General features: G+C 58.3%; 1 protein-coding gene across 1 annotated transcript in view; it reads right to left on the bottom strand.

Annotated features, from left to right (window-relative positions):
• The window catches only part of HMCN2 (hemicentin 2), a 176913-nt gene that overhangs the window by 80436 nt on the left and 83528 nt on the right, over nucleotides 1-12949 (bottom strand). Inside the window, exons 24-31 of the mRNA XM_027556578.1 lie at nucleotides 11474-11728; nucleotides 10695-10781; nucleotides 5914-6108; nucleotides 4851-4981; nucleotides 4381-4528; nucleotides 3888-4014; nucleotides 2732-2886; nucleotides 1507-1785 (exon numbers count right to left, since the gene is read on the bottom strand). Coding sequence (XP_027412379.1) covers nucleotides 1507-1785; nucleotides 2732-2886; nucleotides 3888-4014; nucleotides 4381-4528; nucleotides 4851-4981; nucleotides 5914-6108; nucleotides 10695-10781; nucleotides 11474-11728 — 1377 coding nt within the window. The remainder of the gene's footprint in view (nucleotides 1-1506; nucleotides 1786-2731; nucleotides 2887-3887; nucleotides 4015-4380; nucleotides 4529-4850; nucleotides 4982-5913; nucleotides 6109-10694; nucleotides 10782-11473; nucleotides 11729-12949) is intronic.

The following is a 12949-nucleotide window of genomic DNA, read 5'->3' as shown; positions in this document are numbered from 1 at the left end:
TCCCTTGGTGGCAACCCGTGCCCACCATTGCCCCCTACTCTGCCTGCATCTTCTCTCCATGTCTTGTTCCCCCCACGAGCTCATCTCCCGCAGAACACTCATCTCTGCGTATCCCCAGTAGGTCTCCATATCCACTGAACCCCAGATGACGGGCTTCCCCTGGCCCAAGACCAGAGCTTCTGCTTCTACTGGTCCCCTTCTTGGTCCAAGGAAGTGAGCCGACCCTAGTCCAGATGACCCAGCCTGTGGGGGCTCCTGACTCAACCAGGGATGGCCAAGTGGGTAGCTCGGGAGGGGGGCTTCTCTCTTCCCGTTAGGGAGGGCCCTCCAAGTTGCTAAGCACATGGAGCCATTGCTAGGAGACATTGGCAACGAAGGACCAAGGACGGGCTTCTCAATCTTGTGTGGGTCACAAGCCCCACTGAAACATAATGAAAACTCATGTGCATTTCTTGTCAACTTCCAGGAGATCCTCAGATCCCTGAGCTGGCAGCTGGGCTCACTCTCGGAGGGGGCCCCAGACCCCAGACACCCCAGCTTCCCTTTGGGGTCCCCAGGGCTCCAGCACCCAAGCCGTTGGTGTCTTTGGGGACCGGAGCTCTAGAGCTGACCCTTCAAGAGGAACCACAAGGACCCTACTGGCCTACATTCTGCCCTCTCAGACTTCACCTGCTCAGACCCATCCCTGCCCATCGATACACACCCTGTCCTCTGAATTCTCTGTGCGCCCTCAGAGCCAAGACCCTCCACGCAGGCCAATGCCCAGGTTAACAGCACACCACCTATAGTTAGGGCTTTCCTGGTGGCTCAGACAGTAAACGATTTGCCTGCAATGCGGTAGACCAGGGTTCAATCCCTGGGCCGGGAAGATCCCCTGGAGGAGGAAATAGCCACCCCCAGTATCTTGCTTGGAGAATCCCATGGACAGAGGAGCCTGGCAGGCCATAGGGTCGCAAAGAGTTGGACACAACTGAGCAACTAACCCTTTCACTTTATCTATAGTCAGACCCTCTCGGTGTGAACCAGGTCCTCTCACCCCCTAGCGGGAGGACCTGGGTCAGTCCCAGAGCCCACTAGACTCACCCATGAGTTGGGGGACCAGGGCCCTAGTCCCTGAGATGAAATTAGCTGTTGCTATGACAAGCCCTGGGGGTCTGGACCACAGTAAGTGATTAATCAAGAGCAGTTAGTTATTAGTGGTGGTTTTTGGGGTCTGGGTGCAAGTTTCTGAAAAGCCCTAAATCACGAGGGGAGACCTGATTTCTCCACTGGGCTCTCCCTGGGCCCCGACACAGACCCGTCTCCTGGCTTAATTTCTTCTCTAGCCAGGGGAGGTTGGATGAGATGACCCTTCTCCCCAGGATAACTATTCAATCTCATTATCTTGGGCCTCTGGCTGCTCCCCTGGCCCACCTTTGGAGCCAGACGGAGGCCACCGTGGCCCAGAGTCCTCCCACCACTCACCCCAGCTGACCCTTGCTCCTGCCACGCCCCCGGGCCGCTCACCGTAAACCTCCAGCCGGGTGGTCTTCTCCACAACCCCCACAGCATTGCTGGCCTTGCAGCTGTAGGTGCCAGCATCTGAGCCCTGGGCTCGCTCCAGCTGCAGCTGCCGGCCGCCTCTGGTGTAGACCACCTCAGTGCTGGGGACCAGGGGGTCACCATCCTTGAACCAGGTGATGTCGGGCGTGGGCACCCCTCGGGCCTCGCACAGGAACCACACGGGGTGGCCCTCCATGACGGCCACCTCGCTCGTCTCGTTGGAGCCCCAGATGGTGGGGGGTGCTGAAAACAGCGGGGGCGAGAGAAGGTCTCAGGGAGGCTGCCCAGCATGGAGGCGGCTGGTGCACCGCCCCTTGCAGCGCCCAAGCCCCTGCCCGTGGGTCACAGCACCGCACCCGTCACAAGCTTCCGCTGCAGGGGGCGGGGAGGGGTGGGGGACTCTGGGGACAGATGGGAGAGGCCAGCTCGGGACATGCTGACGTCGTAGGCGAGCCTGGCCATTGCAAGAGGTGCAGGAGGTGGGGCAGGGGCCGCAAGTCAGGCTCTGGATGCCCCCACCCCCCGCCTCTAAGTGGCTGCATGACCTGGAGAGGTCACTTTCTCTGGGGTTCAGCCTCCTCATCTGTAAAATGAGGGGCTGAACTGGATCAGGGGTCCCACAGGGCAGGTCACACACCACGGGTGGTACCCAAGAGGACCTTGGGACACACGGACATGCACCTCATAACAGAACTGTTATGCCCTTCCCACATCTCCTTCTGGCCCAGTTATGACAGAGGACAAGGTGGTTTGGTGCGTCTGGTTCTTAATCTTTCTAGCACTTTCTATCCTGCACTTTCTACCGCAGGCGGGCAGCTCAGGCCTCAGGGGTTCCAACATCCCTCTTTGGTGGCATTTGTTTTCACAGCTTCCTCCCACGAAGGCCAAGCAACCCTGGTTCCCACTTCCCTTTGAAATAGCCAACATCCTTTTAGGTAACTGGGTTTCAGTGGAAAGAAAAGTGATTTGATTTAAAGAAATGACCATCCAGAGTGTACCACGGATGGGAGGACTTGGGAAGCTCCGATGGGGATGATGGGATTTGGGGAACGTTTCGGATTCCCTCTGTCTGTCCCCCTCTGGTTTTACTGGACTGGGGGCAGACTCCTCAGAGACTCCCATTTCTGCCCTCACCACCCCTCCACACAGTGGGCAGCCCGTGGTGATGACGGGAAGGGGCTGGGCTCACCGTGGATTCTGAGCTGAAAGTCCTTGGTCTGCTGGCCAGCCGGGCTGAAGGCCACACACTGGTACCAGCCCTCATCTCCCAGGTGACTGTTGGTGATTCTGAGAACCTGGCCATCCTCCTGAAGCTGGACACGAGGCTCCCCCAGAAAGACAGGTCTGGAAAAAGACGGTTGAGAGAAGTAAGGCCAAGGCGCCAGCAGGGGCGGGCTGCACAGAGGGGGCCTGCTGCTTGGGAAAAGGAAGACTGTAAGACTCACAGTCGCTGAAAAGTACCAACAGTCAAGTGCCCATCAATGGATAAATGGATAAACAAAATGTGGTCCTTCCCTACAATGGAATATTATTCAGCCGTTAAAAGGAATGAGGTAGCGTGGTTGTAGCATGAAGGAACTTCAAAAGCTGTGTGCTAAGGGCAAGAAGCCAGACACGAAGACACATACCATATGACTGCAAGAAATTAATACAAAATAGAGGAAATTCCGTAGAGACAGAAAGCAGGTTAGTGGTTGCCAGGAGCTGGGGGCGAGGGACAAACAGACGAGTGACTGCTCATGGGTGTGGGGTGTCTTTTGGGGGTCATGAAATATTCTGGAACCAGATAGAGCTGACAGATTGCAACCCTATGGATGTACTACGCATACCAAATTGTGCGCTTCAGAATGGTAAAGTGAAGGTGAAGTGAAAGTTGCTCAGTAGTGTCTGACCCTTTGCGACCCCATGAACTTATACGGTCCATGAGATTCTCCAGGCCAGAGTACTGAAGTGGGTAGCCTTTCCCTTCTCCGGGGGATCTTCCCAACCCAGGGATCGAACCCAGGTCTCCTGTACTACAGGCAGATTCTTTACCAGCTGAGCCACAAGGGAAGCAATGGTAAACTTCTGTTTTAGAATGGCAAACATCATATGAATACCTAAAATTTTTTTAAAAAACCTTTAAAAATACTTTTGAAAAAGTTTTAAAAGTAAAAGGAAGGCTGGCTGAGTAATGAGAAGACTCTGCCCGTGAAAAGCGGGGTTTCACCTGGGTGATCTCTGCCTGGGCCCTGGGTGGCTCACGCAATGCACGTCAAACCCCATCCCTGCAGAGTTCCACCTCCCCAGAGGACCCCCACACGCACACTCCATCCAGCCCCAGCTGCCCGCCAGGGGCCACTCACTGCCCGTCCTTGGTCCACTCCACCTGGGGTGTGGGGACCCCCGAGGTCCGGCACTCCAGCTCTGCCCCTGCGCCAGCCAGGCCCACCACCTCCTGGGCAGCCTCGGCTCCAAGCACCGAAGGTGGAACTAGGGTCGAGAAAGGGTTGGGAGGGAGGGGGCGGTGAAAAAACTTCAGGTCCTACAATTCCTGCCTGCCCCATGGCCTTTGCCTGTGCGGGTTCCCTGCCTGCTCAGCCTTCCCTTCTCCCACCCGGCCCTCGTGGGAAGCTCCCCAAACCCCTGGCCAAGCATCCCCGGCTCTGTGCATCCTCAGCACCTGCTTTGCCGTTTTGTATCACATGGTTCAACAGCAGTGACACAGCTGTGCCATGGGCCCCTCTGTGCCCCAGCTTCCAGCAGGCAGTACCCACCCACCCCCACACACACGCCTAACAGGAGAGGGCTCGCAGGGCCAGACAGCCCTGGGAGCTGGGGGAGCTCCGCCTCACTCACTGAGCACGAGCAGATCGAAGTCCCTCTGCGCGGTCCCGGCCTGGTTCTCGGCCCGGCAGGAATAGAGGCCAGAGTCGCCCTCCTGGATTCTGGGAAAGTGGAGGGCCCGGGCTCCATCCAAGAGGCGGTGGCTGCCCACGGCGGGGATCTGAGCAGAAAACGCCCGAGGAAGCTGATGGGGGGAGGGTGGTCCGGCCACCCCCTAGTCCCCAACAGCAGTGAGGAAACTGAGGCCCAGGGAGCTGGTCAGTGACTGGAATCCAGAGTAGTGCTGTGCCCTCTCCACCATGCAGCCCTCCAGGCTTCATCGTGGGACCCCCGTGGCCCTGGGCCCCCAGTGCGTCCCCAAAGACACCTGTCACCTTGCCACATCTCCCAGCCACATCTGGTTACATGCAGGAACCCGTCCAGAAGGCCTGCACCCTGTCCATATCCCACCCAGAGCCCATCCACCCCTGGGGGACACCCACCTGCCGCCCGTTCTTGAGCCACGTGATCTCGGGGGCCGGGAAGCCGTTGGCATCACACTCCAGCGTCAGGGACTGCCCGGCCATGCCTGACACGTTAGCCCTGCGCCCATCCTCCCGGAGGCTGGGGGGCACTTGGGAGAAGGAGAAGCAGAGGAGCCGCCCCTCTGCAGGTCAGCCACGGCCAGGGACCCCATTTGGGCCATTCTTCCTGGCCTCGAGGGTGGTCCTGACTCCCCCACTTCCCCAGCTTCTGGGCTTCCAGGACGCCCATTCTAGACCCTGGCCGTCAGGAGCCGTGTGGACCTGGGAATGGCCATGGCGGCCTCGCCCTGGGACCTCGCCCTAGTCGAGCCCAGGAACTCTCTACTTGCTCTGACGTTCAGCTCTCCAAGATGCGGGAGCCATTGGTTCCATCTAGTTCTCCACCCAAATGGTTGTCATGGTCACGAAGGAGGGGACCTAGGGGACCACCCCACCCCCCACCCATGGAGTCAGAGCCTCTCTGGGTGGGGCCTGGGTATGTCTTTGAAACAAACTTCCCAGGCAAGTCATTACAGGACAAGTGGGTGTGGCTGGTTACAGGGAGGCGGAAGGTGGTTCCATTAGGAGCCCATTATTAAAACAGCTTCTCTCACCCTCTCTGTGAGCCCAAGTTGAGGGAAGCGCTCCCCTCCCCCTGCACACAGCACCCTGGATGAGGGGGCCGGGTACCAGGGAGACACGTGGGCCTTGGGAAGTGGGCATATGAGCCTCAGGTAGTTTCAGCGGCTTTAGTGGGAGGTGGGCTTTGACCACTGGTGAGCATTCTAAAGAAGATTCACTCCTAGCCCATTTTAAAGTCATTTATGGAATTCCGGGGTCTCTTACACTGTCTCCATGGGGGGTTCTCTGCATGAAGAATGCACTCTCCCAACAACACCCTCAAGCCCTCCCTGACAGGCACGAGGGACAGAGGAGCAAGGACCTGTATCCTCCGAGCAGTGAGCTCTGGGCCAGGGAGCTCACGCGGCCCCAGCCTGGCACCCCAGGTACCATCACCCCCAGCTCTGGGGTCCCTACTCACCATGGACTACCAGCTTGGCTCTCCTGGATGCGGAGCCCGCCTCGTTGGTGGCCTGGCACTCGTAGTCTCCGCCGTCGGAGGGAGAGACGGAGGCCAGGAACAGAGAGCCTTCATCCAGCACCGCCAGGCCGGGCCGGTCACGCAGCGGCTCGGACGACGGGCCCTTCCGCCACGTGACCTGCGGCTTGGGCGTCCCTGGCAGGGCACCGGCTCGTCAGGAGCAACACCCTGTCTCCTTCTCGGTCTACACCCTCACTGCCCCCACCCCCCGCCCGCCCAACCCAGGCGCAAACATCCCTGACCCTCCAAGAAGGGGTCGCCTCAGACTCCTCCTGGCCCCCAGGCTGGAAGAGCCGCTCCTAGAGCTGCAGGTGCCCCACACCCAGCCCCTCCAACCCAGGGCTGCGCGTCCACCCGGCCTCCCAGCGCCCCCAGAAGCCAGTTCCCTTCTCAGAGGACCCACCCCGCCTGGAACTGCACCCTCACGGGCACTCCCACCGCCTGACCCTACCCAGCGTCTTCCTTTGCCCCCACCTACAGCTTTCTAATGTATATAAGATGCACTTTTTTTTTTTAATGCTATATATGTATTTTTTGGTCTATTGTCTGTCTCCCCCAACAAAGTCCGGGGTCTCTGCTTTGTGCCCAGCTGCAATCCCAGCCCCTAGCACCCGGTAGTTGCTACAGGAAAGAAACCAGCCCTCCATGCTCAGCCCTGGTTTCGTCCCATTGGATCATCACATAAATGGTGGAGGCCCCAGCTTGGCCTGGCCTGCACTTCCCCTCTGAGGCACGAGTGGGCACTGCTGGCCACACACCCCTGCCCCATGAGAGTCCCAATCGCCCAGAATGCCTTTCTCCATCATCCCCCACATTGCATTGTCCAGAGTCTGGCTCTGCCACCGGACTGTCGGCTCACAAGGCCTGGCGCACAGTGGGTGCGAGATATAAACGGCCGGGGCACACAGTAGGTCCTCAGATCAGTGTTGAAGGCATGACCCAGTCTTCCAAGCAGCACATGTGCCCAGGAGGCAAGGCGCCCAGTGGTCACAGCGGGGCTTGGGTCCCGTGAGCCCCAGCTCTGCAGAGGCGCTGAGTGACCTCAGGACAAAAGGCAACCCTTACTCACGGCCCTGCCCGCTGGAGCCTCACCTCCCTTCCTGCCTCCATCAGCGCCCAGGAAGAGGGCAGCCTGCAACACCTCTGTCACCCCCATCGGGATCACAGTCATCACCAAACACCGTCATCATGAACCGCACCGCCACTTCCTCTGCCCACTCCCCTGGCAGCTCAGGGCTCTTTACAAACACATTCTGCCTTACTTGCTCTCTTATCCTTGCTGTTGCAAGGAGGGGTGGGCCACCTCACTGGGGGGGGATGGGGAGGGGTGACATCAAGAGGCGGCAGGTCCATGTTCCCCTGGTGATCCAGTGGTTAAGAATCCACCTGCCAATGCAGGAGACACGGGTTCGATCCCTGCTCCAGGAAGATCGCACATGCCGCAGAGCAACAAAGGCCCATGCACCGCAGCTACTGAGCCCACGTGTCAAGAGCCCGTGCTCCGCAGCAAGAGAAGCCGCTGCAACGAGAAGCCCCTGTGCTGGGACTGGAGGGTAGCCCCTACTCGCTGCAACGAGAGAAAGCCGGCATAGCAACAAAGTCACAGTGCAGCCAAAAATGAATAATTAAAAAAAAAAGATGTGGCACATTCAAAGCATCCGGGGTGTTCAGGAGGCCCTGCCTGAACAGTACCGACAAGTGCTGGGGACTCTGCCCGCTGGCCGTCTCAGAAACGGAGGGACTGCGGCCACCCACACTCTGTGATCTTTGGGCTACTTAATCCTCTGTGCCTGTTTTCTCATAGGCTCCTCTGCCGTTTCCTCTGTGCCTGCCTAGAATGCTCGTCCAGGTGACCCCCTGCCAGGGTCCCACTCCCCAGGGTGGGGACACGTGTGTGAACACACAACACACAAGTACACCCCACAAACACACACATGCCCCTCCCAGTGCCTCATCTTCTCCAAAAGACCCCAGCCCATCCTCCTCCCCCTACCCAGAGACCAGGACCTCGGAGCTGCTGGCCTGGAGGGGCATTGCATTTTGAACCCTGGAACTGTTTTTTTTTAATGCAAATGTCTAACCCCTAAACAAGCTCTAACCACTGAACTCCACCACTGCTCTGAATGAAGACTCCAGGGACTTGGGGCTGTTGCTGAAAATCACTCATTTCGTCTCCACTTTTAAGGGGGTCGAGAGAGGACCGGTGATGTCCCAAATCACCAGCAGGTTGGTGACCAGGCTCCTGGCCTCTGCAGCACCCCACAAGGAGGAGGCAGATGGTGCCCCTCACTGTAGGGGACCAGAGCTCCCAGGGGACACAGCCGGGTGCTCAGGGCTTTCTCCTTTCGACATCAGAGCCCCAGGTCGCATGGCTGATGAATGCTAGTGCCCAACAGACAGTCACCTGCTTGAAAGGGAGAAGGCCAAGGGCAGCTGGGCAGTCGGGGAGCGGGGAGCAGGCAGTTTTAATGAAGGAGACTTGGATGATGCCGACCTGGCTGAAGTTAGGCCCAGAGGACGCCCTGGCTGACCAGAGATGATGCTGGGGTCGTGGGTGGCCGTGAGGCATCAGAGAAAGAGGTGGTGGTTGGTGGTCCCACGTCCCAAGGCCCATTATTGTTGTTTAGTTGCTAAGTCGTATTTGACTCTTTGCAACCCCAAGGACTGTAGCCTGCCAGACACCTCTGTCCATGAGATTTTCCAGGCAAGAATACAGGAGTGGGTTACTATTTCCTTCTCCAGGGGATCTTTCTGACCCAGGGATTGAACCTGCATTTTCTGCATGCGTCTATATCGGGACTCCCTGTACAAGAGCGACCGAAAATTTTTTTAATTTATTTTTTTAGGCTCCAAAATCACTGCAGATGATGATTGCGGCCATGAAATTAAAAGACGCTTGCTCCTTGGAAGAAAAGTTATGAAAAACCTATACAGCATATTAAAAAGCAGAGACATTATTTTGCCAACAAAGGTCCGTCTAGTCAAAGCTATGGTTTTTCCAGTAGTCATGTATGGATGTGAGAGTTGGACTATAAAGGAAGCTGAGTGCCGAAGAATTGATGTTTTTGAACTGTGGAGTTGGAAAAGACTCTTGAGAGTCTCTTAGACTACAAGGAGATCCAACCAGTCCATCCTAAAGGAAACCAAGCCTGAATATTCATTGGAAGAACTGATGGTGAAGCTGAAACTCCAATTCTTTGGCCGCTTAATGAGAAGAACTGACTCATTTGAAAAGACCCTGATGCTGGGAAAGATTAAAGGTGAGAGGAGAAGGGGCAACAGAAATTGAGATGGTTGGATGGCATCACCGACTCGATGGACATGAGTCTGAGTGAACTCTGGGAGTTGGTAATGGACAGGGAGGCCGGGCGTGCTGCAGTCCATGGGGTCGCAGAGAGTCAGACCCAATCGAGCAACTGAACTGAACTGAAGTGTGCGCGAGTGCCCTAAACATTCCTTGCTGTTACCAGATACTAACACAAGGTGGCGGCCTGCTCAAGAGCGAGACGATGGTCCGTTCAGGTGGTCGGCGCCCAGGGCTCCAGTGTTTAGTCGCTCAGTGGTGAATGTCTCTTTGCCACCCCATGGACTATAGCCCGCCAGGCTCCTCCATCCATGGGATTCTCCAAGCAAGAATACTGAAGTGGGTTGCCATGCCCTCCTCCAGGGGATCTTCCTGACCCAGGGATCGAACCTCTGTCTCTGGCCTCTCCAGCATAGCAGGCAGATTCTCTAGCAGCTGAGCTACCATGGAAGCCCATGGCTCCCACCTGTCTCCTACCTGCCCACCCCTCGTCCCTTTCCAAGGACTTCCCCAGGCCCTGAGCAACAAGGAAGTGCAGTGCCAGCTGGAATCCATTTTCCCAGCTCCTGCCAGTCTTCCTGTAAGCTGTCACTTGCTCCCCGAACACCCAGACGCCTCCTCCCCAAGAGATCACTGTCCACCTACAGAGGAGACATTCAGGCCATCTTGGTCCAAAGCCAAAAGAAGCAACTCGGGCTGGCACCCACTGGGTGCCACTGGGAGGCTTCACGGATGGTAGAATCGCTCCACACATTCAACACGTTTCCCCAAGCCCCTACTGTGTGCCAGGCATGGTGCTGGGACCTAGTGCTCCTGCAGTCCATGGCAGCCCTCTGTGGAGGGGCGGGTGTGACCCCACTGGACAGCTGAGAAAGCTGAGGCTCAGAAAGGACACGTGACCTGCCCGGCACTGGGCAGTTGACCAGGGGTGGCGATCTTGACCCCGCACGGTGCTGTCGCCGGAAGAAGGCCCCCAAGGGACGGTCTGCCCAGAACCCTGTGGATCCATGCTCTGTGAGAAAGTCTGGGGCTGGGGGAGAGGCCGGAGCCACAAGCCCTGATCCCAGGACCCCAGGGCCTTCCTCAGCCCCAGTGTTACACCCCCTGGGCACAGAGGGACTCAGGGCTTAACAGGTACGGAGCTAGGGGTTAAAGCATATTAGGTCATCTTCCGGCTGTGTGACCTCAGGAAAGCTGCTTACCCTCTCTGAGCCTAAATTGCCCCTAATGAAAAAGAGCTAATGCTAATACCCATCCTATAGGGATGTGGATGGGATGAAGTGCCCGGCATGGCAGGCAGAAGTGGGGACCCCATAACCCTCCATACCCATGGGCACTGCCTACAGTGAGTGACCCAAGGCACTGGAATGTGGGTGGGTTTTCTCCCCCGCCCGGCCCGCCCAGGGCCCAGCCTCACCTCTGGCAGGGCACGGCAGGCTGGCATTCTCTCCTGCTACCCTCTCCAGTAGGCCACTGGTCTCATCAGCCCCCCAGTGTGGTGGCTCTGGTGGGAAGTGATGTAGCCACACTCACACCCCCAAACCCAAAGCCTGGCACTCCCTCCCAGGAGCCCAGGGCCTTGGGGGGAGGAAGCATTCCCTTCAGAGCCTCAGCTGGAATAAGGGGTACAACCCCTGCACCCCAGCCCTCAGCCTCAGGGCCGAGGCGTCAGCTCACCCCCCCCGCCCCCCACAACCCAGGGCGGTCCATTGAACAGCCTTTAGGGCCACACACGACCACCCCGGGCTCAGGGGTGAGCTCGGGCATCCGACCCCTCCAGCAGCAGCTTTCTGCGTATGTTTCAGATTCATCAGAGCAAACAGGCTAGCCCCAGGGATCCAGAACTTTCTAGGCACCAGACACTTCACATGCATTCTCGCACTGACCCCTCACATATTATTAGACACATTTTATGGGGTCAGAGAAAGTAAATGACTGGCCGATGGTTGTCCAGCTGGAAAGTGGGACAAGCTGGCCTCAGGCCCAGGCGTCTGCTCTTCAATCAGCAGCCCCAGGGCGCCTGCAGCCCACCCCGAGGAAGGAACCCCGCCCCCGCAACCCGGGGCTGGTGAGAGCTGCCTGATGCGGCCTCAGGTCTGGGGGGAAGAAGCTGTCCAACAGCTCAGAAGCCCAGACGGCTGCAGGGGCTGCAGAAGATGGGGGGCCGGGGAGCTCTGTGGGTCGGGGGCCACTCACCCAGCACCCTGAGATCCAGCTCCCAGGCGTCTACCCCAGCGCTGCTGGACGCCTCGCAGCGGTACGTCCCGGCGTGGGAGGTTTGGATGGCCGCAAAGTGGACGGAGCCCTCGGGCCCCTCGCCCTGCAGGGCCACCCCATCCTTGGACCAGGTCACCTGGGGCTCCGGGCTGCCCTCAGCCACACAGTTCAGGTCCACGGCTTCTCCCACTAGCACCTTCAGGACCCGCGGGCCCGGCTGCACCTGGGGGGGCACTGACAGGGCCATGGGGAGGGGGGTCAGGGCAGGGGCTCGGGGTGTGGGGGGACGCAGAGCGCAGACCCACAGAGCAGGTCCGGCCGGCTCAGGGCTTCACACATCCCTGGGTGTCACCAGCCCGCAAGGGGGCAGGGGGTGATCTGAGGCCTATTGCGCCTCGGTTTTCAGGAAACGACATTGGGCCGCCTTGTGTGGACCCCTCCCCCTCCCAAGCGTGAGTGCCATCACCCTTTCCCCTGAACAACCATGCTCTCATCGAAGAATGGCTCCTGCATGCTTGGCTTACTTCCCCACCCCACCCCGGGCTTGCCCCCAGCACCATGTGAGAATCACCAGCTCGGTGTGGGATGGGGACACCAGGGCCTGGGGGCAGCAGGCATGAGCGGGAGGCTTCAGATCCTAGCCCTGCCCCTCAAGGTCACAGGACCCTGCGTTGGCCGGGGCCTCAGTTTCTCCTCCTCACAAAGATGCCCCGGGTACAACAGGCCATGGCACCAGGGCGGCCAGCATGGAGCCTGGTCCACAGTGGCGCCTAAAACGTAGCGGCTTAGACCCACTCTCGGGGTTCCCAGGTCCCTCTTTTCCTTTCCCTGGGGTGGGGTGGGGGTGAGGGAGATGATGGGTTTCCTTTCTTCCACATTTTCTGTTTTCAAGTCACTTTCCCATCCTCCATCCCAGTTGGTCCCTCCCACGGGGGGGTGATGCCATGCCCGTTTTGCAGATGAAGAAACTGAGACTCAGAAAGCTTATGTGACTTGACCAGAGTCATCCACTTCATATTGGCTAACCGGAGCTGGATCAGCCCCAAGCCTGGGTCTGGATGAGCAGGAATCCAAGTGGTTTCCACGCAGCCAGACTGGGTGAGCCTGGGAGAATTCTCAGAGACTTGGAAAAGTGTCCTGGGCCCTCAGGGGAAGTTGAGGACACCCACTCCCTTCCCAGCTTCAGAGGAGAATCCCGAAGATAAGACCATCCATGGGATCTGGCCCCTGGGCAGAGATTGGCTCCCCTACCCCCAGCCCAGATCCTCGCTGTCCAGGAGCAGAAGCGTGGACAGGGTGCCTACCACCCCCTGAAAACACTCACAGTTTCCACTGTGCTGAGTACCTGAAGTCATCAGTACCCTTACTATGGGATAGGCGTTATTGCCTCTACTTTATAGACAGGAATGGACTTCCCTGATGGCTCAGATGGTAAAGCGTCTGCCTACAATGCAG

This window comes from Bos indicus x Bos taurus, chromosome 11, assembly GCF_003369695.1.
Source record: "Bos indicus x Bos taurus breed Angus x Brahman F1 hybrid chromosome 11, Bos_hybrid_MaternalHap_v2.0, whole genome shotgun sequence".
NCBI classification, from domain to species: Eukaryota; Metazoa; Chordata; class Mammalia; order Artiodactyla; family Bovidae; genus Bos; species Bos indicus x Bos taurus.
This window is presented reverse-complemented; position numbering and strand designations above follow the sequence as displayed.